This window comes from Heptranchias perlo, chromosome 8 (assembly GCF_035084215.1).
Source record: "Heptranchias perlo isolate sHepPer1 chromosome 8, sHepPer1.hap1, whole genome shotgun sequence".
Taxonomy (NCBI): domain Eukaryota; kingdom Metazoa; phylum Chordata; class Chondrichthyes; order Hexanchiformes; family Hexanchidae; genus Heptranchias; species Heptranchias perlo.
This window is the reverse complement of record NC_090332.1, coordinates 9,349,721-9,374,432: the sequence shown is the minus strand read 5'-3', so window position 1 is coordinate 9,374,432 and position 24,712 is coordinate 9,349,721. Positions and strand designations below refer to the sequence as shown.

Here is a 24,712-nt window from a genome sequence, read left to right as displayed (position 1 = left end):
CTTTTGGCCGGAGACTTGTGTGAGATTCCCATCTCTGCCCTCCCACATCTGGATTATACCGTACTTGTATAAAGATTGCACTGGTGATTCTCAGCACTTCCTAGGTATCAGCCTTGGCTCAGTGGGTAGCACTCTCACCTCTGCATCAGAAAGTCGTAGGTTCAAGCCCCACTCCAGAGACTCGAGCATCTAATCCAGGCTGAAACTCCAGTGCGGCACTGACGGAGTGCTGCACTGTTGCAGGTGCCATCTCTCGGATGAGACGTTAAACCGAGGCCCCGTCTCCCTCTCAAGTGGATGTAAAAGATCCTGTGACACTATTTGAAGAAAAGCAGGGGAGGTATCCTGGCCAGTATTTATCCCTCGACCAACAATGCTAAAACAGATTATCTGGTTATTATATCATTGCTGTTGGTGGGACTTTGCTGTGTGCAAATTGGCTGCTGTGTTTCCTACATTGCAACATGAACTATGCTTCAGAAGTACTTCAATAGCTGTGAAGCACTTTGGGATGTCCTGAGATCATGTAAGGTGCGATATAATTGAAAGCTCTTTGTTTTCTTTTCCTTCGTTCTTCAGCAGGGGAATGTTATGTCGGCTGGGCTGACTCAGAGTTCATAACAGTAGTGAAAACTCTCTATTAAAAGTACCCATTTTCAAAACTATGTGGTACCTGGCTGAGTTTGAATCCAACTGATATCGCCGTAATGAAAATCTTTCTCGCTCCGTGAGTTGTGCAGGTCCTAAGTGAAATGAGCTTGGACAGTTTTAAAGCAGTTGGGAGCCGCAGCACCAAACTGCCTCTAACATGACACTAAATAGCCAATCTCACTCATGGGGATCATAAGGATGGCTGGGTGTGGGAAATGAAAGAGAGGGGGGTGTTTTTTCCTTCGAGGTTGGAGCACAGGCACTGTGTTGTAGCAGAGGAGAGTGCGTTTGGCTCTGCATCTCACTCAGTTATACCTGACCTGGGAATGCTTGATGCTGACACTGGTGATAAATGCCTTTGATTATCCAGCACTGACATTCTCTCCTTTGTTAAGCACAAACATTCACCCCAGTTCTTTTTCTTAATGTACAGCAAATTTAATTAAAATAGATGCTCACTCAAGGGGTAAGAATAACCCATTTTTCTTTCTCTAGAAGTTATTTACAAAATGACAACAGCACTTACGTCAGATATAAAATTCAACGAGACTGTACAAACATGTAGAGAAAATATAACTACAATCCCATCCACAAACAAATTAAACAGGTAGGAAGGGTATTAAAAGGGAAATGGAGAGATTTCAGGGTAACTGGGATTAAAAGGATAGGAACAGTCATTGGTAACAAGATGGTAGGGTAGGGTTCAATGGTCTGCTCCTGCTCCTAAAGGATAAAGTTCCCACTCGCTCATCTCCTGGCAAGGAACCTCACTGGGGTTGCCAACTCTGGCTGGACATTACCCTGGAGGTTTCATCACATGACCTCCTGCCTTCAACCACCCCGCCCTCACTTTGCCACCATTGGTCGCCCAACACGCCCATCCTTGCGGGGCCCCGCCTTCCCACAGCCTATTGGAAAGCGAGCAGACTCTTTGTTACCCAATGGGATGATTCTTGATTGTCAGTCAAACAGCCCTTTTTCCCCATGTCCAATACTTTTCTAACTAATAAATTACGGTGTTCAAAGGAAATGAAACAAAAAGGTAACTTTTTTAATGCCCTTATGATTTTTCTCCCGGGACGCCCTAATGCCACGTCCTGGAGACTCCAGGACAATCCTGGAGGGTTGGCAACCCTAAACCTCGCCCACCAAGAGCACAAGCACAATTTCCCAATATGCCCTCACGACGGCTGAGTGCCGGGAGTCTAAGCCTTATGTCCCTCGATGTCCATCCAGGACTATGGTCTTATGTATAAAGTGTTCCTGTGCATTTTTCCCTTTGTACTGTCAAAAACTAAAAGCAGCCTTACATAAAAATAAAGCAGGGGCAATCTGTTTTATGGCTAGTCATTATTCACACTTGGCTCGTACTGAAAAACGCCATCCTTCCAGGTTGTGTGCAGCACGCTGCTCATTACAACCGATAGGGGCTTGCTCTGAGGGAGAGGCTTCCCATTGCAGGTCACATATTAAGCAGTGTTTCTCTGTGCACATCAATCCTTGTGGTATCTGGGAGCTCTGTTGTCCTTGAGTTATGAACCAGTCTTCCAAAAAGGCATGATGGTGAGAACAATGGGGTCAATGGACAAAGGCACAATCAGGTTCTATCCTTGAGCCAAAAATGAGAGGTCATTTTATATAAAGTCTGTGCTGACAAATTTGACACTATGTCCTAGTGCCACTGCCTGAGGTACCTAAAATATTTTACCGAGGCATGTGATCCCTTCATTTCCACAACTTTTATTTCTTTCATTTGCTTTTCACCTCTGTGGAACAGGTGTCTCCTGTAGCGACAGGGGAAGCAACCAACCCACTCGGTTTGGGTCAATCTCACCCTTGACCTGTTGCCAAGGGATGAGCGAGATCACCCGATGACAACCCTCTCTCTCTGATTTTTCCTTTCCCCACTTAGAAGCGTCCAGCCCAACTCAGCACTTCCCAAAGGCAATGCAGCTGAGGGCAGGAGCTCGGTGGAGTGGGAGAGGGAAAGGGAACTTCAGTATTACCACTCCAGGATGCCAAAGGTGACATTCTAATCTACCTTCAAGCTGCTCATTCCCACTCACTCACTGTCTCAGTGAATTTATCCACCGGTTAGCTCAGCCATGCACACTATGAAGGTGCCAGGTTCAATCGGCAGTCTGTGCTGAGTTGGCGCTCACAGGGGCAGCTACAATTGACCGTGCCACTCTCGGGGAGAGTATACCGCGGCTCGCGACCCCTGCATGAAGCTGTGCCCATGCAGGCGTTGGGGGAGGACAGGTTTGGGCTTTGGCTGTGATGCCCCTATGGTCAAATACCCCCGCCAACTATGTGCCGTCAAGGCTCACAGGCGAATAGTGGCCACTTAAGCAAGGTACCGGGATGCCCAACACCTGCTGAACTGGAGAGGGGGGGGGGAATAAATTGGGAGGGAAAATTGGTAAGAAGCAAATGGCCATTACATCAAGTTACATCGAAACTACAGCACAGAAACAGGCCATTCGGCCCAACTGGTCTATGCCGGTGTTTATGCTCCACACGAGCCTCCTCCCTCCCTACTTCAGCTAATCCTATCAGGATACCTTTCTATTCCTTTCTCCCTCATGTGTTTATCTAGCTTCCCCTTAAATGTTTCTACGCTATTTGCCTCAACTGCTCCTAGTGGTAGCGCATTCTACATTCTTACCACTCTCTGGGTAAAGAAGTTTCTCCTGAAACCATTAAATGGTTTTCCTGTCGACTCTAATCCCCTGGTTAGTTCTACATTATGTAATTTGTTTCAAACGTAGACACTCCAGTTCCTGAAGGGAGAGGAGCCATAAACAGCAATAAATACATAATTAAATAGAAACAAATATAGAACAGATTCAATTAACCAAGTTGTTAGTTGGTAGAAGGGCTCTTCAGCAAATCAGTGCAAGAGCTGGCCCATTCCTCCTTGTGCATTTAAAATGCTGGTTCTTCTGTCAGGTAACATTTAACTGGAGTGCTTTTGTGGCCCAGTGCCAGCTGGTCAGAATAGATCAGAATCTATTCCGGGGCGCACGGCAATTTCTCCCCACTTAGCATCAAGACTGAAGCCTGCGTCAGACTAATTACAGATTGCCTCATTACTGTGACTCTTGATGTGGGCCTAGGGTCGCCAACTCTGGTTGGACGTAATCCAGGAGGTTTCAGCATGTGACCCCCCACCTCTAATTGCCACGCTCCCGCCATCGGTCACCTGACATGTCCCTCCTTGCTGTGCACCGCCTTCCCATGGCCAATTGTAAAGCAAACAGATGTTTGTTACCAAATTGGATGATCCTTGACTGTCAGTCAAACAGCCTATTTTTCCCCTCCATCTCCAATACTTTTATAACTGATAAACGAAAGTCTTCATAGAAAATGAAGAAAAAAACACGGTTTTATTAAAATTCCCCGATGATTTTTCTTCCCCGGGTGTTGCTCGCAGCAGCGACCAGGGAGATTAATCTTTATTTCCCGGAGGCTCCAGGACAATCCCGGAGGGTTGCTAACCCTTTGTGGGCCGTGTTCCCCGACTGCTGCGTAGCTGCTTACCTTTCCCATCCCTGGGTTGTCCTTCACCTTGTTGATGGCCCTGAGCAGGCATGGCGGCGCCGGGGGCGGGGATGTCTGCAGGATGCCGCTGAAGTTGGTTGGGAACAGGGGGGTGTCAGACACGTTCGGAGCGGGAGGGCGATGGTGCTTCTTCTTCTTGGACGACAGGTTGAGCTTCTGGGCTGCTCTGGAGAAACAAAAAGGGGGAAAAAGAAGCGTCAACCAGCTGGACTTCTGGGCTATGGGACCGAGGTTAGATGAGACCGTGAGGGAGTGGAGGGAACAAACTTGTAAGATCCCATTCCCCCAGCAGTAAAGCTCCACGTAACGGCAGGATGGGCGCGGAGAATCGACACTGTGACGTTGCAGCTCGACCTCCAACCCATGCTCCCCTTTGAAGTTTGGCTCCCAGCTAAGAGCCCTGAATTTATCCTTAAACTAAAAAAACAAACAGCCATAGTACAATGGACTTCACCCTAAGTACATGATTCTCAATTACATATAGAATGCACAGTAACATATTAGGGGTCCAAATTAACAACATTAACCTCAAAAGCAAAGGTTGAGGTTTATCGACATCATCCAAAACACAGTGACATTTCTTGTTGTGTATTACGTAGAGTGCACAGCACAGAAACAGGCCATTCGGCCCAACAGGTCCATGCCAGTGTTTATGCTCCACACGAGCCTTCTCCCTCCCTACTTCATCTAACCCTATCAGCATATCCTTCTATTCCTTTCTCCCTCATGTGTTTATCCAGCTTCCACTTAAATGTATCTATACTATTCGCCTCAGCTACTCCATGTGGTAGCGAGTTCCACATTCTAACCACTCTCTGGGTAAAGAAGTTTCTCCTGAATTCCCTTTTGGATTTATTAGTGACTATCTTATATTTATGGCCCCCTAGTTCTGGTCTCCCCCACAAGTGGTAACGTCTTCTCTACATTATCCAAAACACGGTGTCATTTCTTGTTGTGTACATCCAAAAGGATTTCTTACCATTTGTAGGATTGAGGGGAGTCCCCGTCCCTTACATTTTAAGTTAGTTCCAATTTAAAGGGACGTAAGACTCTTGTGATTGTACCACGTGCAAGGCAGAGAGTTGACAAATTATTTAAGAAATAGTTGATGCCATGGTGGACCGTGGATTCTTCTTGGGTGGAAGACCTAGGAAGGACCGAATGGTCTCACTCATGTATTGAAGTGATATTGCACCACAAGGTTCAAACTGCAGTGCTATTGAATTTTGCTTCACACATTGTTATTGGTAAAGAGCATATCTTGTATATGTTATAAGTTAACATTGGCTCCTAACATTTTATTGCGGGTTTCTTTTGAATATGGATAAGGCATTCATTATCGCAGGGTTTGGGTTACCAAGGGTGTTAATCCTGAGAATCACATAAGGACGATGCAGTCACAATTAACTATATTTTTGCCGATTTTCTCTGCTTCTTTCCTGAAAGTATTGTCTCTTGCTGAGGTATAGTTCGATGGCTATGGTGGCCATTCTCCATGTGCCAAATTAAACAGTGATTGTTGCTGGGTTATTTTGTTATTTTCCATGGTTGGTTTCACAGCCAATTCCAATCCCTGTTCTGAGCCAAAGTCTCTCACAACAACAACTTGCATTTATATGGCACCTTTAACGTAGTAAAATGTCCCAAGGTGCTTCACAGGAGCGATTATTAAATAAAATTTGACACCAAGCCACATACGGAGATATTAGGACAGGTGACCAAAAGCTTGGTCAAAGAGGTAGGTTTTAAGGAGTGTCTTAAAGGAGGACAAATGTAAGGAATCTTACAACACCAGGTTATAGTCCAACAAATTTATTTTAAAATCACAAGCTTTCGGAGATAATCTCCGAAAGCTTGTGATTTTAAAATAAATTTGTTGGACTATAACCTGGTGTTGTAAGATTCCTTACATTTGTCCACCCCAGTCCATCACCGGCATCTCCACATTAAAGGAGGAGAGAGAGGTGGAGAGGTTTAGGGAGGGAATTCCAGAGCTTAGGGCCTAGGCAGCTGAAGGCACAGCCACCAATGGTGGAGCGATTAAAATTGGGGATGCGCAAGAGGCCAGAGGAGCGCAGAGATCTCGGAAGATTGCAGGGCTGGAGGAGGTTACAGAGATAGGGAGGGGGCAAGGCCACGGAGGGATTTGAAAGCAAGGATGAAAATGTTTAAAATCGAGGTGTTGTCGGACTGGTAGCCAATGTTGGTTAGCGAGCACAGGGGGTGATGCCAGCAGAGATTGCTAAACAGTGATCAGGAATGGGAATCCTGGCTGATTTTGCCCCCTCCCTAGTCCAGGGGCACTGACGCCAACCTCCATGCCTGATTGCGGCCCTGGCAGAGACCAGTTAATCCAGCGAAGGCTGGGAGTTGAATCTAAGATCCAGCTGGTTCCTTTTACCTCCTGGGTCATCGGGGACCGAACGTAAACTGTTTCATTCCTTTCATTAATTTTCTTTCTTCCAATATTAGAACATTTCTCCTTTTTATTGAAGATAAAAGCACAGAATGAGAAAAGGTTACATGAGCCATCACGCCTGTTCCCATCAGACCCTGAACTATTTCAAATATCAGAGATGCTTAATCTGAGAGACTGGAGGAAGCAAGACTTGCAGAGAAATAAATTTATCCACAGCACTTCTACTGAACACCAGGTTATCAATCCAACAATCAATACAGCTTCCGCTGTTCAACCCTGACTGGTTCAATTCCACATGTGACATTTTCCTTGCCCAGCCATCATTTTCCATTGAGCGTTTGATTGCCTCCGTCTATACCCATCCCAACCACCGTCACTCCCATTCTTAACCAGCTCCTTTTCAAAAGGAGTTCATTGACTCATCGTGAACTATTTCGGATGGGTGCCTGCTCTACGTAGCTACATGATCATTGCTGTTTGTAGTCTGGAGGCTTTGCTGGTGTTGAGTGGAATGATGCAGACACAATCCACTCTGGTCAGAATTATTTCAGTGTTTCGTCAAACGGAAGCCACGCAGGGGCCTGTCTGTGGTCAGTCTGAAGAGGTCAAGCCATTGGCCGTTTGTACTTTTTGTTGATTCTTATCGCCAATCATTGACAACTTTGCATTGGACCAATAGAAAGAGGCAATGTACAACAAAAGGACAACTAAACTTGAGGGCTACTATTCAAGGGCCTTGAAACGACATCATCTCCCACCAGTAAATGATGGTTTCATGAGTTCTTCCCCTTCTATTTTAGCAGAGGTGTTGACCTGCTTGTTTTAACATCTATCAAACTCCAATCAGCCCCTGAAATAAAAACTGCAAATGCTGGAAATACACAAGTTTATTTCAGGCAGCTTAACGCCTCCATCAAAACAGCCGAGAACAATACGAACACAGTCCGGGTTCATACACTAGTGCCCTGCGGCAGATCTTCAAGGCCAGGATTTCCAAACAAGAGTCACTAAAGCTCTCGTTAAAACTCGGATTTCAAAAAGGTTACTGCTTTCTCAACTCTCTCGATCCAGGCCAAGACTGGGATTGAAATGTATTTATTGCAGAATCTGTCGTACAGGCTCTTCCAATGTTCACTGCTGCCATTTTATTGGATCTGCTACTGTATAATTTACTCCCCTATATACTCGCACACCAGATTTTAAGGCACCTGAATATGGAGAAGGCCTCACTGAGTGAGTCTGCCTTTTTAAATAATCCATAAGGATGATACTGAGCTGCCCCTGTATCATCAATAGAAAAAACAAATTTACAAATAGCCCCCTCTTTTTAAGGGGCACAACTAAAAAAGGAATTCAAACATAAAATGCACTTTCAACAAAACAAAAGGAAGGTTATAAAACCAGATCATAGTATTATCGTTAGCATCTATAAGACGCTCTGTACCCTGTGGTGCCCACCAGTCGCTGAAGGCCTCAAGCATACCGGCGAGCTCTGCATGCTCCCTCACCAGGGCCACCCGGGCACGGAGAAAACCGTGGAAGAGAGGCGGGCAGGCAGAGCGAGCCCCTCCTACATCCATCTTGGAACTGTAGATCGCCCTACAGTCGGGCCCAAGAGCAGGCCGACAAGAAGGCCGTCCGACTTGCCCACCAACAACCCCCCCGCCCCCCCTCACCAATCTCCACACCGGGTGGCATGTGCCACAGAAACTGCTCCGTCTTTCAGTTTTCTAGCGCAGGGCTAATGTGAGATTTGTACCGGGACCGCACTTACTCTGATCTAGACCATGACAAACAATGGTAGTCATGATGTGGAGATGCCGGTGATGGACTGGGGTTGACAATTGTAAACAATTTTACAACACCAAGTTATAGTCCAGCAATTTTATTTTAATTTAAAATAAAATTGCTGGACTATAACTTGGTGTTGTAAAATTGTTTACAAATGACAAACAATGAGGACCCCCGCCCCCCCCCCCCCCGCAGAAAAGCAATCCGTGGACTGTAGAAGCCCACCGCAAACAGCTGAGTGTTTGTTTAAGCCTCAAAAGCACTAAAAGAGGTCGCAGATTTTTTTTTTAAAGACAAACAAAGAATTGTCCCGGTGAAAAAAAATCAAAGAGACTTGAGGAGGTGCGCTGGTGAGGCTTCCCTCGGGGAGTACCGGCCTGCATCGGCAGTGAGAAGAGGAGCTCAGGGGAACACTCAACTGAGTAACGCCCAGCCCGACAGTACAGCCATTCACCAGCTGACCTCCCATCCCAGTCTTGACTGTCAAAACTGTCAGCTGCGCATTTGTTATTGTTAGCCCTGCGCTGATCTGGAAAATACACCGTGTAAGATCTTCAAGGATGATCGTTTTCAAATCGACTTCTTTTTCGTATCATTCATTTCTCCTTTGTGGGTTTTTTTTTTAAAAAATCGGGAGTCGTGATTAGAAACTAAGAGTGAGCCAAATGCAAGTTTGTTCTTTCTAAAAGCGATCTACGGAGCAACTAATTCCCGCAGAGAGTCAAGCGTACGGAAAGCACTGCAGCAACTCGCCAAGGCTTCTCCGACAGCACCTCCCAAACCCGCGACCTCTACCACCTAGAAGGACAAGAGCAGCAGGCACATGGGAACAACACCACCTGCACGTTCCCCTCCAAGTCACACACCATCCCGACTTGGAAATATATCGCCGTTCCTTCATTGTCGCTGGGTCAAAATCCTGGAACTCCCTTCCTAACAGCACTGTGGGAGAACTGTCACCACACGGACTGCAGCGGTTCAAGAAGGCGGCTCACCACCACCTTCTCAAGGGCAATTAGGGATGGGCAATAAATGCCGGCCTTGCCAGCGACGCCCACATCCCATGAATGAATAAAAAAAAACGGGGGCCCTACACCAGGCAACCAACAGGTCACGGGTTCAAATCCCGACGCAGCCCACCTCTCAGACCTGCTGAATTGAACAGGATGAAAGCTGTTGGACTATAACCTGGTGTTGTGCGACTCCTTACATTTGTCCACCCCAGTCCATCACCGGCATCTCCACATCATGATGAGCTTCAGCAGCTCCCAGCTGGATGTCAAGAGGACTGCACAGAAGTGGCAGGGGGAGAGCGATCGTCCTAGGATTGACTCGGCCCCCCCGGGTACGGTCCCTACCGCCTGTCCGCACAGAGCCACTGACGACACTCGTGGGCACCGAGTCGGTAACCGTGGTTCCCACTGGGAGGCAACGATGTTCTGGAACACTTCTTTACATCCTCCCATTTTAGATGCCTCTACTCTCTCACTCTTTAAGCCTACTCTCAGACCCCTCTGGAGCTGGCTGCTCAGTACATGAGAAAGGACCAGGGCTCAATTGCCAACCAATCCCACCACCCCACCCCAGCTTTGGTATGGACAGGGGACCTGGGCCTCAAGCTTCTGCCCAATGGCTCCTCCTGAGGATACAGGCTGAGATAAGCCACTCGCTGTGGGAAGGAAGAGAGAATTGTAGGCACAAACCCTATAACCGACCACTCAGCAACGCAGTGAGTCATTGGAGCACCAACACGTCCCGCCATCCAGTACATTACGAACGGCGAGTGTCAAACACCAGCTTTAGAAGCGGAAACCTTGTCGTACATTATATTCTGGCAACTGTCAGTCCTGGGTACTAAAAGGGGTCAAACACCTCAGAGAATGCAGGTCACTCAAATCCACTTGACCCACACAAGAAAAGGCCGGTCGGCACGCTAAAGGAAGCTTTTGGTCTTATGAAAAATGACCGAGACACTTTTGAATTAGCAGGTTACAATTAAATGGGTTCTCTGAAGCAGATGTGCACCATTTAAAGGCCTGTTGAACAAATCAGCTTACAGTACTCCATGAACGGTAAATAAAATCAATCATTAGACTAATATAGGAAGGGGAAAAAAAAGACTAAATATGGTTGCAAGTAACATTAATTTAATCAGACATCAAGATGTATCTCAATTACTGGCATTGTTGCTAGGCAACCTGGTTGGTGAAGCACTAAGCAGGCCATCTGTATTTTGCCTCACCACATGAAGGATTCGAGGCTACGCTGTTAGGTCATGTCAAAGATTAAGCTGTCTGAAATGAATATCACAACAAAAGATGCGCTCGCACTAAACATGATTACGAACCATTAATGCTTCAGACGTAAACCTTTTGCAGACAAAATACCTTGTGTATTTTTTTAAAAAAATGATTTAAACAATAGAAAAATGACCGAGAAACCAGCCAGGACCACGTGAGGGGGGGGCAGTCAGGCATCAAGAAGGGAAAAGGAATTGTGGATTGGATCACGTTGGCTGTCCTCTCAACGTAATGACCATTTCTCCGGGCGCTGCTGAAGAATGCGGTTCAATCTTTGCTCTTTGAGGAAGGAAGCCAATTTCTTGCAACGTTTCAGATACTTCAGTGACAGGGGCTCCAAGAGTAGGAGACTGGAGCTCCTCGGGTTTGATGACTTTTCTTCCTACAGGAAATTTCTCTGAAATGAAATTTAACACTGTAATCCAGAAAGGACCATTGGTAATGTCAGCAGACAGAAACTACACACGTCTGTCTGACATTACTCTCTCCTCTGTTTTTTACAACAACTTGCATTTAGATAGCGCCTTTAACGTAGTAAAACATCCCAAAGTGCTTCACAGGAGCGTAATCAGACAAAATTTGACACCGAGCCACATAAGGGGATATTAGGACAGGTGACCAAAAGCTTGATCAAAGAGGTATGTTTTAAGGAGGAGAGAGAGGTTTAGGGAGGGAATTCCATAGCTTAGGGCCTAGGCAATTGAAGGCAGGGCTGCCAATGGTGGAGCAAAGGAGGCCAGAATTGGAGGAGAGCAGAGATAATAATAGTCATTGGTCAATTTATTTTAAATGGGACTTGCACCTCCATTAAAGCACCTGACAGAGGAATGTTAAAGTGTCCATCCGCTTATGTTGCTACCGGTAATTTCTATCAGCCTTCAGTTCAGGAGAGCGAGCCATTCGGAACCGTTGACATCAACATGTCCAGTGCTCAACCAACGGGGATGGTTGAGCCGTATAAGGAGATATTAGTTCCGGTGACCAAAAGCTTGGTCCAAGAGGTAGGTTTTAAGGAGCGCCTTAAAGGAGGAGAGAGAAGTAGAGAGACGGAAGGGTCTAGGGAGGAAATTCCAGAGCTTAGGGCCTAGACAGCTGCTGGCCCGGCCACCAATGGTGGAACGATGAATAAAACCTACTTATTTAAATCAGTTCTGGGAGGACAGGGACAATAATTACCCAACAGGCAGACAGTAAATGGCCCAAAGCATTAAAGGTCCTCACTTCCACATGCTCGCAGCTCAGGGTCACATGACTCCTCCTTTCCCAAAGCTTGCTGGCAAGATCATCATCGAATCAAACAACACAGAAGGAAGCCATTCGGCCCATCGCGCCTGTGCGGGCTCTTTGAAAGGGCAATCCAATTAGTCCCACTCCCCCTGCTCTTTCCCCATAGCCCTGCAAACATTTCCTTTTCAAGTATATATCCAATTCGCTTTTGAAAGTTACTATTGAATCTGCTTCCACCACCCTGTCAGGCAGCGCATTCCAGATCATAACAACTCGGTCTGTAGAAAAGATTTCTCTTCATCTCCCATCTCCCCCTCTGGTTCTTTTACCAATGACCTTTAAATCAGTGTCCTTTCCTCTGTCTTTCCCCAGTGATACCCGTGACCTCTTGGGTTGGTCTGACGCTGACCCTGATGGGCGGTCAATCGAGAGCGGGCCTCGCTTTGCTGCCCGGTGAGGCGGGCGACGCCCGTGCCCACTTGAGAGGCGTGGCACTCTGCCACCAACTGAACACCAAATCCAGCCGGGCAGAACAGAAGGCTAGAAACAGGTGCATGCTTAACGGATTTGACAGGCCCAAGTGTAGAACCACAGGGGTCGACAAAGTGAACACCTGAACCACTCTGCCATCGGGACGGTTGTTACTCATGCCAGTGTTGTCTCCCTGCTCCTGGTTGAGAGGCTGGCACACCATGGGGGAGGGGTGTGTCCGAATGGTGGGGCTTGTGTCCAAAGAACTAGATGGCAGGCCCTCTGCTCCGATAACCTGATGAAATTTTAGTTCCACGTTTCATGGCGAAGTTCTAACGCTGCACCTTTCACTCGTTGCTCCCTGGGGTCTCTCCTGTTAACGACAGCTCTTAACGACTCCCCCCCCTCCCACTTGCAAAAAAATTTAAAGAGGCCACTGTCATCGTACAGTCTGGAGAGGAAGGCCCATCAGAACGCCGGCACCATTCCTGTCATGATGCCGTCACAAGCACATGGTGCACTTTGACCCCAACCTACTCAACGAGTCGTGCGCTGGCAAAGAAACGAGAAAGCACAGTTCCATGAGGGCATAGCTCCTTTCCCGAAACTCCTGCGCTAACAAGTATTGAGGGCTCTCTCTCCCAATGCCCCATAACGAAACAATTGGGTTTTGTCTCCAAATATTTCAACAGGCACCCTCTTCAAGAAAACAATGTTTGACAACCTTCCTTACACTTGGGGAGGTACCAGGAGAGACACAGGTCACTTTGACCACACAATTGATCTGATGATGAATTTTCACGTCACCATGTTGTATATTTGGAAACAAAATTTAAAAAACGGTCAGTCAGGTATTTTTTCATGAAGAGGTCATAGAATTACAGTCATCCAGCACAGAAGGAGGCCATTCGGCCCATCGAGCCTGTGTCGGCTCTTTGAAAGAGCAAACCACTTAGTCCCACTCCCCCGCTCTTTCCCCAAAGCCCTGCAAATTTCTCCCCTTCAAGTATTTTTCCAATTCCCTTTTGAAAGTTACTGTTGAATATGCTTCCACCGCCCTTTTAGGCAGCGCGTTCCAGATCGTAACAAGTCGCTGCGTTAAAAACAAATCCTCCTCATCTCCCCCTTAGTTGTTTTGCCAATTATTTTAAATCTGTGTGTGCTCTGGTTACCGACCCTCCTGCCACTGGAAACAGTTTCTCCCTATCTACTCGATCAAAACCCCTCTTGAAGGAGTTCTCCCTGGTGTCCTGGGCCAATATTTATCCCTCAGCCATCATCACTAAAAAAACAGATTACCTGGTCATTTATCTCATTGCTGTTTGTGGGACCTTGCTGTGCACAAATTGGCTGCCGTGTTTCCTAGATTACAACAGTGACCACACTTCAGAAAAGTACTTCATTGGCTGTAAAGCGCTTTGAGACGTCCTGAGGTTGTGAAAGGCGCCATATAAATGCAAATTCTTTCTTTCTTCTCAGTGTACCTAAGTGGCTCACGCGCAGTATAACTCGTAACTTTGCTGCGAGTGCAGTGGAGACTCCGATTACACGTCCGAGTAAATCCAGGGCCTACGTTTCTGGTGCGTGTACATCATTCTTTGGACCGTCAAAGATATATAAAATGACAGAAAGCCAGTCACTTCCCGCTGGCTTTTCCGTCCTTGAAACCTTCCCCCTCGACAAGAACAACAGCCAGGGATTTACAAGCAACCACCAATCTACAGAATCTTTCCTCAGCACTTAGACTGTAATTGGCTTCAGGAGTTGTCTACTTGGACCGCTTCCCCACAAGGAGTACCTGAATAGTGACCCTTAAAGGGACAGGCCAAGTTAAACACAGCACCATCTCAGCAGCCAGACATCATAAATGTGCTCCAGATTCTGAAAGCATGCGAGCAATGCCACGGGAGATCAACTAAGTATATTCAATAATAAATCTGGAGAAGCAGTGGGTTCTTGAATCAGTAATTATCATTGAATCATGCAGCACAGAAGGAAGCCATTTGGCCCATCGTGTCTGTGCCAGCTCTTTGAAAGAGCTACCCAATTAGCCCCATTCCCCTGCTCTTTCTCCATAGTCCTGCAAATTTTTCCCCTTCAAGTATTTATCCAATTCCCTTTTGAAGGTTACTATTGAATCTGCTTCCACCGCCCTTTCAGGCAGTGCATTCCAGATCATAACAACTCGCTGTGTAAAAAAAATCATCTCCCCCCAGTTCTTTTGCCAATTATCTTAAATCTGTGTCCTTTGGTTACTGACCCTCCTGCCAATGGAAACAGTTTCTCCCTATGTACTCTATCAAAACCCCTCATTATTTTGATCACCTCTAATAAATCTCCCCTTAACCTTCTCTCAGAAGAACAATCCCAGCTTCTCCAGTCTCTTCACATACTTGAAGTCCCTCACCCCTGGTGCCATTCTAGTAAATCTCCTCTGCATCCTCGCCAAGGCCTGGACATCCTTCCTAAAGTGTGGTCCACAATTGGTCACAATACTGCAGCTGAGGCCCAGTCAGTGATTTAGTCAAAGTAAGATCGTTTTGATAAGCATTTTTGCTGCCAGGTAACTGTTCGTAGAAAAGCAGGAAACGTCACATTAAGGTCAAACCAATTTATAGCGATCTTCGAACAAAAAAACAAATGGACAGTCAGTGGTAAGGCGGGCGTGTGAGCTTTGAGTGCAGTCCGATCTCGTACCAGGCGGCCTGGTTTCCACAGAAAGCAAGCATTGTGCACGCTTCGGCAAAATATCGATTCACATCGACTTTAGCGATGAAACAACATCAGCTTGCATTTATATAGCGCCTTTAACATAGTAAAACATCCCAAGGCGCTTCACAGGAGCGATCATCAAACAAAATTTCACACCGAGCCACATAAGGAGACATTAGGACAGATCTTGGTCAAAGAGGTAGGTTTTAAGGAGCCTCTTGAGGAGGAGAGAGAGGTAGAGAGGGGGAGAGGTTTAGGGAGGGGAATTCCAGAGCTTAGGGCCGAGGCAGCTGAAGGCATGGATGCCAATGGTGGAGCGATTAAAATCGGGGATGCGCAAGAGGCCGGAATTGGAGGAACGCAGAGATTTGGAACGGTTGTAGGGCCGGAGGAGGTTACAGAGATAGGGAGGGGCGAGGAAAGTGTCACGTTGTGGGGGGGTGGGGGGGGATGGGGACAGCAGGAAGGAAAATAAGCCAAGGCCCTCTTTACCCCGCCCCCCACCCCACTCCTCCTCCCACCCCCACCACCGTGTGATTGCGATGGAAGCTGGGACATCACTTTACACCCACTGATCCAACTAAATGCAGACAACTCTATCGATTACAGGCAAAGAAGTACGCTTCCTGAAAAGGCATAATGATTCTCTAATGACAGGCCACAGTGATCAATTAACGAGGTGATTATTCTCAATCCTCACTGGACTTGGTTCAGATGCATCTTCATTTCTTATTTAAAAAAAAATTATTTTTTTTTTTAGCCAAGGAGGCTTTCCTACTGTACCAGAATAATCCTGGGGCTCACACCATTTACTGCGGGTCCCTGTTGATCACTGCAATACTGCCCTCTGATCCGAAGCATTTCAGGACGTCAGACGTCAGCTCAATGCCCGCCGCTAAAAAAAAAATGTAAGGTCATCAGCCGATCTTGTAACACTGCGACCGAGGCTGAATGCTCCCAAGGAAAATCACACGACACGCTTGACCTGTCTCCAGGCTTTTACTCTGTCTCGCAAATGCTAACAGCAGACATAGGAGGGGGTTTTTACTATGCAGAACGCGTCACACATAATCCCTCCACCTCACAAGGCAAAGCGTGCGACTAAGAAAAGGAATTCTTCTTTAAACTTCAGAGATATGGAAAGAAGAAAAAAAGCATCTTAATTATCCGTGTTTTTGATCATTTACTGATAAACGAGTGCGGCTCACGATTAATAACTGCATGAAAATGATGACAGATTACACGTCGTGTCGAAGAACCACTTTATCACTCATTATTAACTAGCAGAAAGATTAGCTCTAAGTATCGGGCAGTCTGTGGCAGCTGCTGGAAACAGCCTCACCGTCCCTTGTTATAATCCTTGCGGTACGCTACACAGGAATTACAGAAAACGGAACGGTACTTAATATAACAAGGAACTAGCAGTTATGTATTTTCAGCATCTGCAAATCTCTTTCCGTATTGATGAGGCTAAACATGCTGGATGTACACAGAGTATGCCTTAACTAGTAAGCCGTTTCTTAAATAAAAGCATTTACTTACATTGCTGTCCAGTCCGTCATTTGCAACACAAGCCTGCACATAAAAGAGCAGATAATGAGGTTAATTCAAGTCCCCTCTCATTCTTGCCTGTGGTTTGACTTTCACATCCCTTGCACTTTTCACCATTGGCTTTTCACAGACTCCGAGGCAAGGAAAGAAAATCCTTCTACAGCAAGTTGAAAATCCATACTGCTCGCTGCAAATTAGGTTTTCACTTTCTGTTTCCCCTCCCCACCACCGCTGCCCCCACCCCCCCACCACCCACCCACCCCTTGTCTTCGGTCGTCCTGCTCTACATGATCGAGCCGGACTCCCACACGACTTCCCTTAGGCACAGGCACCTGTCCGTACAGTCCCCCCCCTGCAGCAGGCAGTCGGTGTGATGGAAGGTGCGTTGTAATCTTGTTGATGCAGCAGATAGCAATGCTTGCCCCACTGTAGGGATTGCACCAGTTCCTCCCTTCGCTGCCCGCAAGTACTTGCAGGATCCCCATTAAACTGGTCAAACTGAGCACACACCGTGGAGTCTCTGCCAAGGCTCGTCCTTCCCCACTAAGTGACTCTTCCGGCTCGTCGTCCGAAATCAATGCCTCCTCTTAATCCAGCGGAGTAAATTAAGACTTATTCCACCAACGCCCGCCCCCCGCCCCCCCTCGCCCCCTCCTCCTCATCTCCGGAGAGTCCCTGACAGAAGTTTCTTTGAGAACAAGGGCGGCTTAAGACGCAGCCACAAAAAGGCACTGCAGCTGGAAGGCACTTAGGTTTTGTGTCGTCTTCCTATCTGGAGGATGTCCTCCTCACTCCAGCTCACACCCAGCCACATTCATGAAGAATTCATGAGTCTTTGCCTGTCTTTTCACCAAACACACACACAAACACACGTCTCAATGATTTCAGACTCTTCTACACTCTTTTTGTTTTTACACATTACGTTTTCACAGATCATTCCACTTTTGCTAAAACAGAGCCATGCAGATACACCACTTAATTACCACAGTCAATTACCACACTTAATTACTGCATTTAATTGCTGCTTTTTATTTTATTCACATTCCACGCTTGTCAATTAAACTCAAATGCAAATTGGGTAAAGTTTTTTTTTTGCTTTTTATTTCTTCCTTCCTCTAAATTGCGGCTCGATCTGTCGCTGGCATGCTTTTCAGTTAAAAATAAAAAAATTTACCCCCTGTATTTTCTTCCGGTGAGCCTTACGTTGTCACCACGGGTGAAAGGTACTCGCTCGGCGATCAAAGGGTTAAAAGGCGGTCTCAGTTGATGGAAACGGGGCAGTGGGGCCACGGTACAGAGCTGAATTTTTTTTTTTAAAAACCTGTTAAAAGAAGGAGGGGAGGGTTTGGCTGCGAGAACATCTTTGTTCACTTGGGCACGCGCTGGAAACACCAGCGAATCCTCACACAGTGTTGGGAGGCAGTGTGCTGGAACAGATACAACAGCCAAAGTCAATGCATGCTGATCTTACAAGAAATGCAACCTAATTACAAAAGAACATTATTCACAGCCTTTCCCCTTGGACGAAGGGGGACGGCTAAAGCTCTTGACTTGTGTTTTTTCTCCCGCTTTCCCCTGTGTCTTCGGTAATACCTGATTGCTCCTTTATTAATTCCTTGGAACGAGGGCCCTCCGCTCCCCTCCCCCGCACCTTGCTGTCAGATATATGTTTACTTCTCCATCCTTCCTTCCCCCCCCCCCCCCTCCCGTCACTCCTCCTCGTCTGATGCAATCCCTCTGATCTCATTAGATGACAGCATTGCACTGACGGTGAGTCACACTGTACTGAATCAGCAGTAAGACACTTCTGCTAACAAACTACGAGTTTGTGGCAGATGATAGTGAGTGAACATCAAATCAGGAGCAATCGTTCCATTTCGACCAAGACGTTTGCCCCAGTTGTCCCAAATCTGGGTTTTGCAGCTTGTACTTTCCCCATTTTTAGATCCCTTGGCTGGTGCGAAAGATCCTACGGCTCTATTGGAAGGGGAGCAAGGATTTCTCCCAGTGTCCTGGCCAAATATCCTTCTCCCGAGCAATACCTCCAAGAGCGGATTAACCGGTCGTTCATCTCACTGCTGTTTGTGGGAGCTTGCTGTGCCCAAAAGTGGCTATTGTGTTCACTTACACAATAACAGCAATTTATTGCTTGTGAAGCATAAGAACATAAGAAATAGGAGCAGGTGTAGGCCATACGGCCCCTCGAGCCTGCTCCGCCGTTCCATAAGAACATGACTGATCTTCTACCTCAACTCCACTTTCCCACCCTATCCCCATATCCCTTGATTCCCTTAGTGTCCAAAAATCTATCAATCTCAGCCTTGAATACACTCAATGACTGAGCATCCACAGCCCTCTGGGGTAGAGAATTCCAAATGTTCACGACTCTCTGAGTGAAGAAATTCCTCCTCATCCCAGTCCTAAATGTCCGACACCTTATCCTGCGACTATGACCCCTAGTTCTAGACTCTCCAGCCAGGGGAAACAGCCTCTCAGCATTATCCTGTCAAGCCCTCTAAGAATCTTATATGTTTCAATGAGATCACTTCTCATTCTTCTAAACTCCAGAGATTATAGGCCCAGTTCTACTCAATCTTTCCTCATAGGACAATCCTCTCATCCCAGGAATCAATCTAGTGAACCTTCGTTGCACCGCCTCTAAGGCAAGTATATCCCTCCTTAGATAATGAGGCCAAAACTGTACATAGTACTCCAGGTGTGGTCTCACCAAAGCTCTGTACAATTGCAGCAAGACTTCCTTACTCTTGTACTCCAACCCCCTTGCAATAAAGGCCAACATACCATTTGCTTTCCTAATTGCTTGCTGCACCTGCATGTTAACTTTCTGTGTTTCATGTACAAGGACACCCAAATCCCTTTGAACACCAATATTTAATCGTTTCTCACCATTTAAAAAATATTCAGTTTTGCCCTGAGGACATAATAAAGCTCTTTTCTGTTACTAAGCCCTGAGCTATGCTTCCTCTTCAATTCCCGAGCTTCTATTTAACCTCCCTCTCCCTCTCCCATAAGCTGGCGCCCTGACTAGAATCATAAAATCATGACTTTTAAGCAAAGGAGGCCGTTCAGCCCATCATGCCTGTGCCAACTCCCTGAAGCAGCTATCCGGTTAATCTCATTCTCCTGCCCTTTTCCCAGATCCTTTCTCTTTTTCAAATATTTCTCCACTTCCCTTTTAAAAATGTATTGTGGATTCTGCTTCCACTGTTGTATCTGGTAGGGAACTCCATGCCCTAACAACCCTGCTCGTACGAAACACTGGATACGCATGTCACACCCAAGAACCTGTGGATGGGAGTTCGGTGCTCTCACATTAAAGCGGCCTGCTCATTTTCATCTATCTGTGTTATAAAATGATACAGTTTTACAAAACCTTCACCATTTTCGAATAATAGAAGCATTACAAATGATTACTTTCCGAGAGAGATCGAGATGGGTGGGGGGGGGAGCAGGATATCTCCAAAGGCACCCTGCAGCTTTAAATCACTGAAAGGCGAGTCAAACAGAGAAGGTAATCAGCAGAGGTTAACAGGACTGTGACATGACCCAGGCCTTTGAACAAAAAAGACCAAGAGGTTCGTACCATTTTGCCGATAGAATCATGCAGCACAAAAGGAGGCTACTCGGCCCATCGCGCCTGTGCTGGCTCTTTGAAAGAGCTATCCAATTAGCCCCGCTCTTTCCCCATAGCCCTGAAATTGTTTTCCTTTCTAAGTATTTATCCAATTCCGTTTTGAAAGTTACTGTTGAGTCTGCTTCCACCATCCTGACAGGCAGTGCATTCCAGATCATTACAGCTCACTGCGTTATTTGCCTCAAAGGCTCACTTCTGACCAGGGACTGTAGTGGCAAGAGTCTGGATCGGTGAGTTCTCATTAAAGTGACATAACCCCTCCCCTTAGTTACCCGGGGAAGAACATCGATCTCAGAGTTTGTTACCTCACACACTGAATTACATGCTCACCAGTAAAGGCTACTTCAGGTCAATTCCAATTTGCCAGTGAGAACAAATAGTCTTAAAGGGACATTGTCAACAGATTGCCAAAGGTCTTTTTTCACAGACAGCTTCACTCTCTGAATCAGCCAAAAACATCTCCATTGAAACCTCTGAGAGGCTCTATATTTGTTTCTCGTGTTATTATATTTATTTTTAGAAACAGTTTGTAAAAAATATTTTTTCTCCCATCTTTTTCTGCCAATTTTATCTCCCTCCCATTTGTAATTCCTTGTAGGGTGATGGTGCCACGGGACTTAGGACCCAGCTGCCCTCCCTCTCCTTCCACCCCACCCAAGGGGCCATTATTCATGTCCAGAGCCTTGACGGTGACTGCTGGCGTGCTATTCGACCATGAGGAAATCACAACTGAGCCTAATCCTGTCCTCATCCAACCTCCATGGCGGTGGCTCGATCGCGATCGGGAGCACAAACCCTGGCTGATTGTACCCGCCCCAGAGACAGGGGCAGTAAGGCCAGCTGTAGCACGGTTGCCGTGCAAATACTGGGGTCAGCTAACTTGGCGGGAGCAGGGAGTGAACCTGCGACCTTCTCTACGGCTCCGCCACTCGTTGGTTAAGCTCCACCCACCAAGAACAATTTTAAAACCGAGTCTACCAAGGCGCAGAAATGAAATGGTACAACCTTGCCGTCTGATACTGATGTTGTGGACATCCGCTTGAGAAGAGAGGAGTTCGAGAGGCCAAGAACATCAAAAGGTGAAGGAAGACTAAGGTTGGAGCAATCAAAAGGTAAGAGTTGTTGATGGCTCTCGATTGGACTTAAGGCTCAATTTTCAATTAGCCACCAACCAACCACCCCCTCCGCCTCCACCCAGCAAATTCAACCCGCACTCAGAATGAAACAATTTCGCCCAATGTCACAAGACTGCTATCTTCAATACACCTGTGCCCAAGATTGCAAATGTACTTCCAATGTAGAACAGCTGGTAATGATGGGGAGGTGAAGGCAGAATACTCTGGACAAAAGTATCGGATCTGGAAGGACTCCTTTTGGTGCACAGTCTCCAGGCCCAGCAATGTGAAATTGAAATTCAGCAGCGCTCCCTGTGATAGACGAACACTGTCGCATGGATGTGCTGCAACTTAACCGTCTGAAGACAGAGAGAGTTGGGGCGGGGGGGGAGGTGGGTAATGTTACCCTAACTAGCCGGGCGGGAAACCCACAGGATCGGGTAGAACACTGGTTTTACGCTCCGCCTGATATTGGTCTCCATTGACTTCAATCGGGCGGGATGTAAAACCAGCATCGCACCCGATCTCGTCAGTTTCCCGATGGGCGGGCTAGGCGAACAAGTCTGTCTTCCCCATAACTGAAATGGATCACAGGCCCCTTGGGACTTCACATCATGACTGTTTGAAAGCAAGCTGTAGCCATAGAAGGACCGCGAGGCCAATCTCTAGCAGAAAGCCATCACTAATAGCCTTGCAATATCGCAGACTGATAATTGCCCCCTTGATACCCAGTCATTGAGATCTCCAATCAGACAGCAATTTGGCTAAATGCCAGAAGCTCTCCTGTGACTATGGACTGAAGCTGAGTCTTAAAAACTGACCATAAATGGTATGTAACCTCAGAGCTGAACTTATAAATGAAAGCCGGGGGCGGGGGGATCAACACCATCTTTTACTGAGCAAGACATCTGAAATTCTCATTCATGTCAACTGAAAGATTACTGGACTGGATGGAGATCGCACTGTGAGATATCTGCACGTTAAAGTACTGGTATGAAATTCTTTAATCCACTTTTTATGGAGCCATCAACCTGTTCTGGTTTAATGCCCGTGTTAAAATAGCAGACAGAGGAATTTCACACAAACATTCTAGCACATACAGTAGTTGTAGAGGTTACGGGTCCCGATTTTGACCAGTTTTGGGCGAGTAAATTTTGGACCTTGATTTTAACCACCCCCCCCCCACCGGCCCCCGACTGGCAGGAAAGGGTCAGGCGAGGGGTTCAAATCCTGAAATTCGAAATCCCACCTTCAACCTGCTGTGATATTAAACAGCGGAGATTCAGGCAGGTCAGCTCAGGCCGGCTATATGATTTTAACTGTCCACCAGCCCGGTTTCCGCCAGGCGGGTAAGGATCATCGCGCCATGGCATGGTATTGGCTCCCCCCCCCGCCCCCGGAGGATGGGAATTCAAATCCCACCGTGGTAAATTGTGAAAACGATTTCAATAAATCTGGCCATTTGCATGCTAGCCTCTGGGACGTCAGAGAACCCCAACTAATCTTTGAGAGAAGGAAGCTGCCACCCCGCCCTACATGTGACTCGAGGCCTCACGACATGGTTGACTCTTAACAACAATAACTTGTATTTATATAGCGCCTTTAATGCAGTAAAATGTCCCAAGGCGCTTCACAGGAGCGATATGAAACAAAATTTGACACCGAGCCACATAAGGAGATATTAGGACAACTTGGTGAAAGAAGTAGGTTTTAAGGACCGTCTTAAAGGAGGGGAGAGAGAGGTAGAGGTTTAGGGAGGGATTTCCAGAGCTAAAGGCACGGCCGCCAATGGTGGAGCAATGAAAATCGGGACGCCCTCTGAAGTGACCTAGCAAGCCACTCACAGTGCAACTATGATTGGACAATAATTGCAGCCGTCAGTGTTACCCAGATCCTGCAGACAAACTGAAAGAAAAAAGCATTTATCTTCCTGGATCACACAGTTCAATTTCACCCCAAATATTTTTTTTGTCGGGGGGGGGGGGGGGGGTGGTGGGATTAATTACCATGAATACAATCTAAAAGTTTCACCTACTTCAGCTGAAACATTATATCCTCAAACATGTTAACCATGAAGGTTGACAGAGGAATCGCTCCACAAGTTGATTACACAACCACAGGTCAATGGCCCCAGGCACACAGGTTGTGTAAGCCGCACCCATCATATTAGTACGGGTAACTGTGTATCCCTCAGAAACCATTCTCCATTACAGTCAGGAGGAACGGGTAGGTAGATGGAAAACTTGCTCTCGTGTTCCAATTCATCTCATTGGAGTTGATCTTCACCGGGCGCCGTTCTGCTCACACACACACTGCCTCCCCCCGCCGGGTTAATGAATGGGTCAGCTCATCCGTTTATCTCCCCGTCTTCCCTGCCACAACGGAAAGGCCGCCAGCCCCTCAAAATTGAAGCCGACACGCCATTAATCTATTCACTTTTTACTCATCTACAATTAAAGATTACCGCTGGAATGGTAATACCCATTGTAATAGGAAGGATCAAGAGTGAATTAATTGAAATAACAGCCAATGACCTTGTCAGTGAAAGTCACTGTTGCAAAGGACTGGCAGAACATTTAATAAATGGATAATATTAGACCGCATGAGTAGATATCAGTCCCATTTTTCCCATGTTCGCGCTGCTTAAGATAATTTGCCTCAATTGCATTCAAAATGATCTAATACTGCCATTAACCATCGTAAATGTTTAATTCCTTCACCAGTGCTGGAAGCTTAGGTGTCATTGAGGAAGGGAATTGCCAACCATCGTTACTTGACCTGTATGTGCATTTAAGGGGAAGCTAGATAAGCACATAAGGGAGAAAGGGACAGGAGAGTATGCTGATAGGATTAGATGAAGAGGGGAGGGAGGAGGCTCATGTGGAGCATAAACACCGGCATAGACCAGTTGGGCCGAATGGCCTGTTTCTGTGCTGTAGTTTCACTGTAACCACAATCCTTAATAAAATAGTGTTCCCGAACTCCACTTTAATGCTCTTCCGGCTTTCTGACTCCCTTCCCTTTAGCCATCCACCTCAATCTGGTAGAACAGGAAAGAGGAAGTGCAAACTCCTCCAGAACTTTCCGCCAACAGTGCCCTGTCAATCTATGGGACGTCAGCCCCGCCCTCAAATCCAGCGTTGTCTCGGTTACTCTTCCCATTATACTTCCCACACCCTTAGCAGAAGCAAATTAAGGATAAGCAAAAAATATCAGGATCTCACTCCTTCTTTAAAGGAAGCATTACACGTTCAAC

At 46.7% G+C, this 24,712-nt stretch overlaps 1 protein-coding gene across 1 annotated transcript in view; it reads right to left on the bottom strand.

The window, feature by feature from the left end:
* The window catches only part of kif26ba (kinesin family member 26Ba), a 275,252-nt gene that overhangs the window by 102,670 nt on the left and 147,870 nt on the right, over window positions 1-24,712 (bottom strand). Inside the window, exon 5 of the mRNA XM_067988624.1 lies at window positions 4,195-4,381. Within this exon, the coding sequence (XP_067844725.1) occupies window positions 4,195-4,381 (187 nt within the window). The remainder of the gene's footprint in view (window positions 1-4,194; window positions 4,382-24,712) is intronic.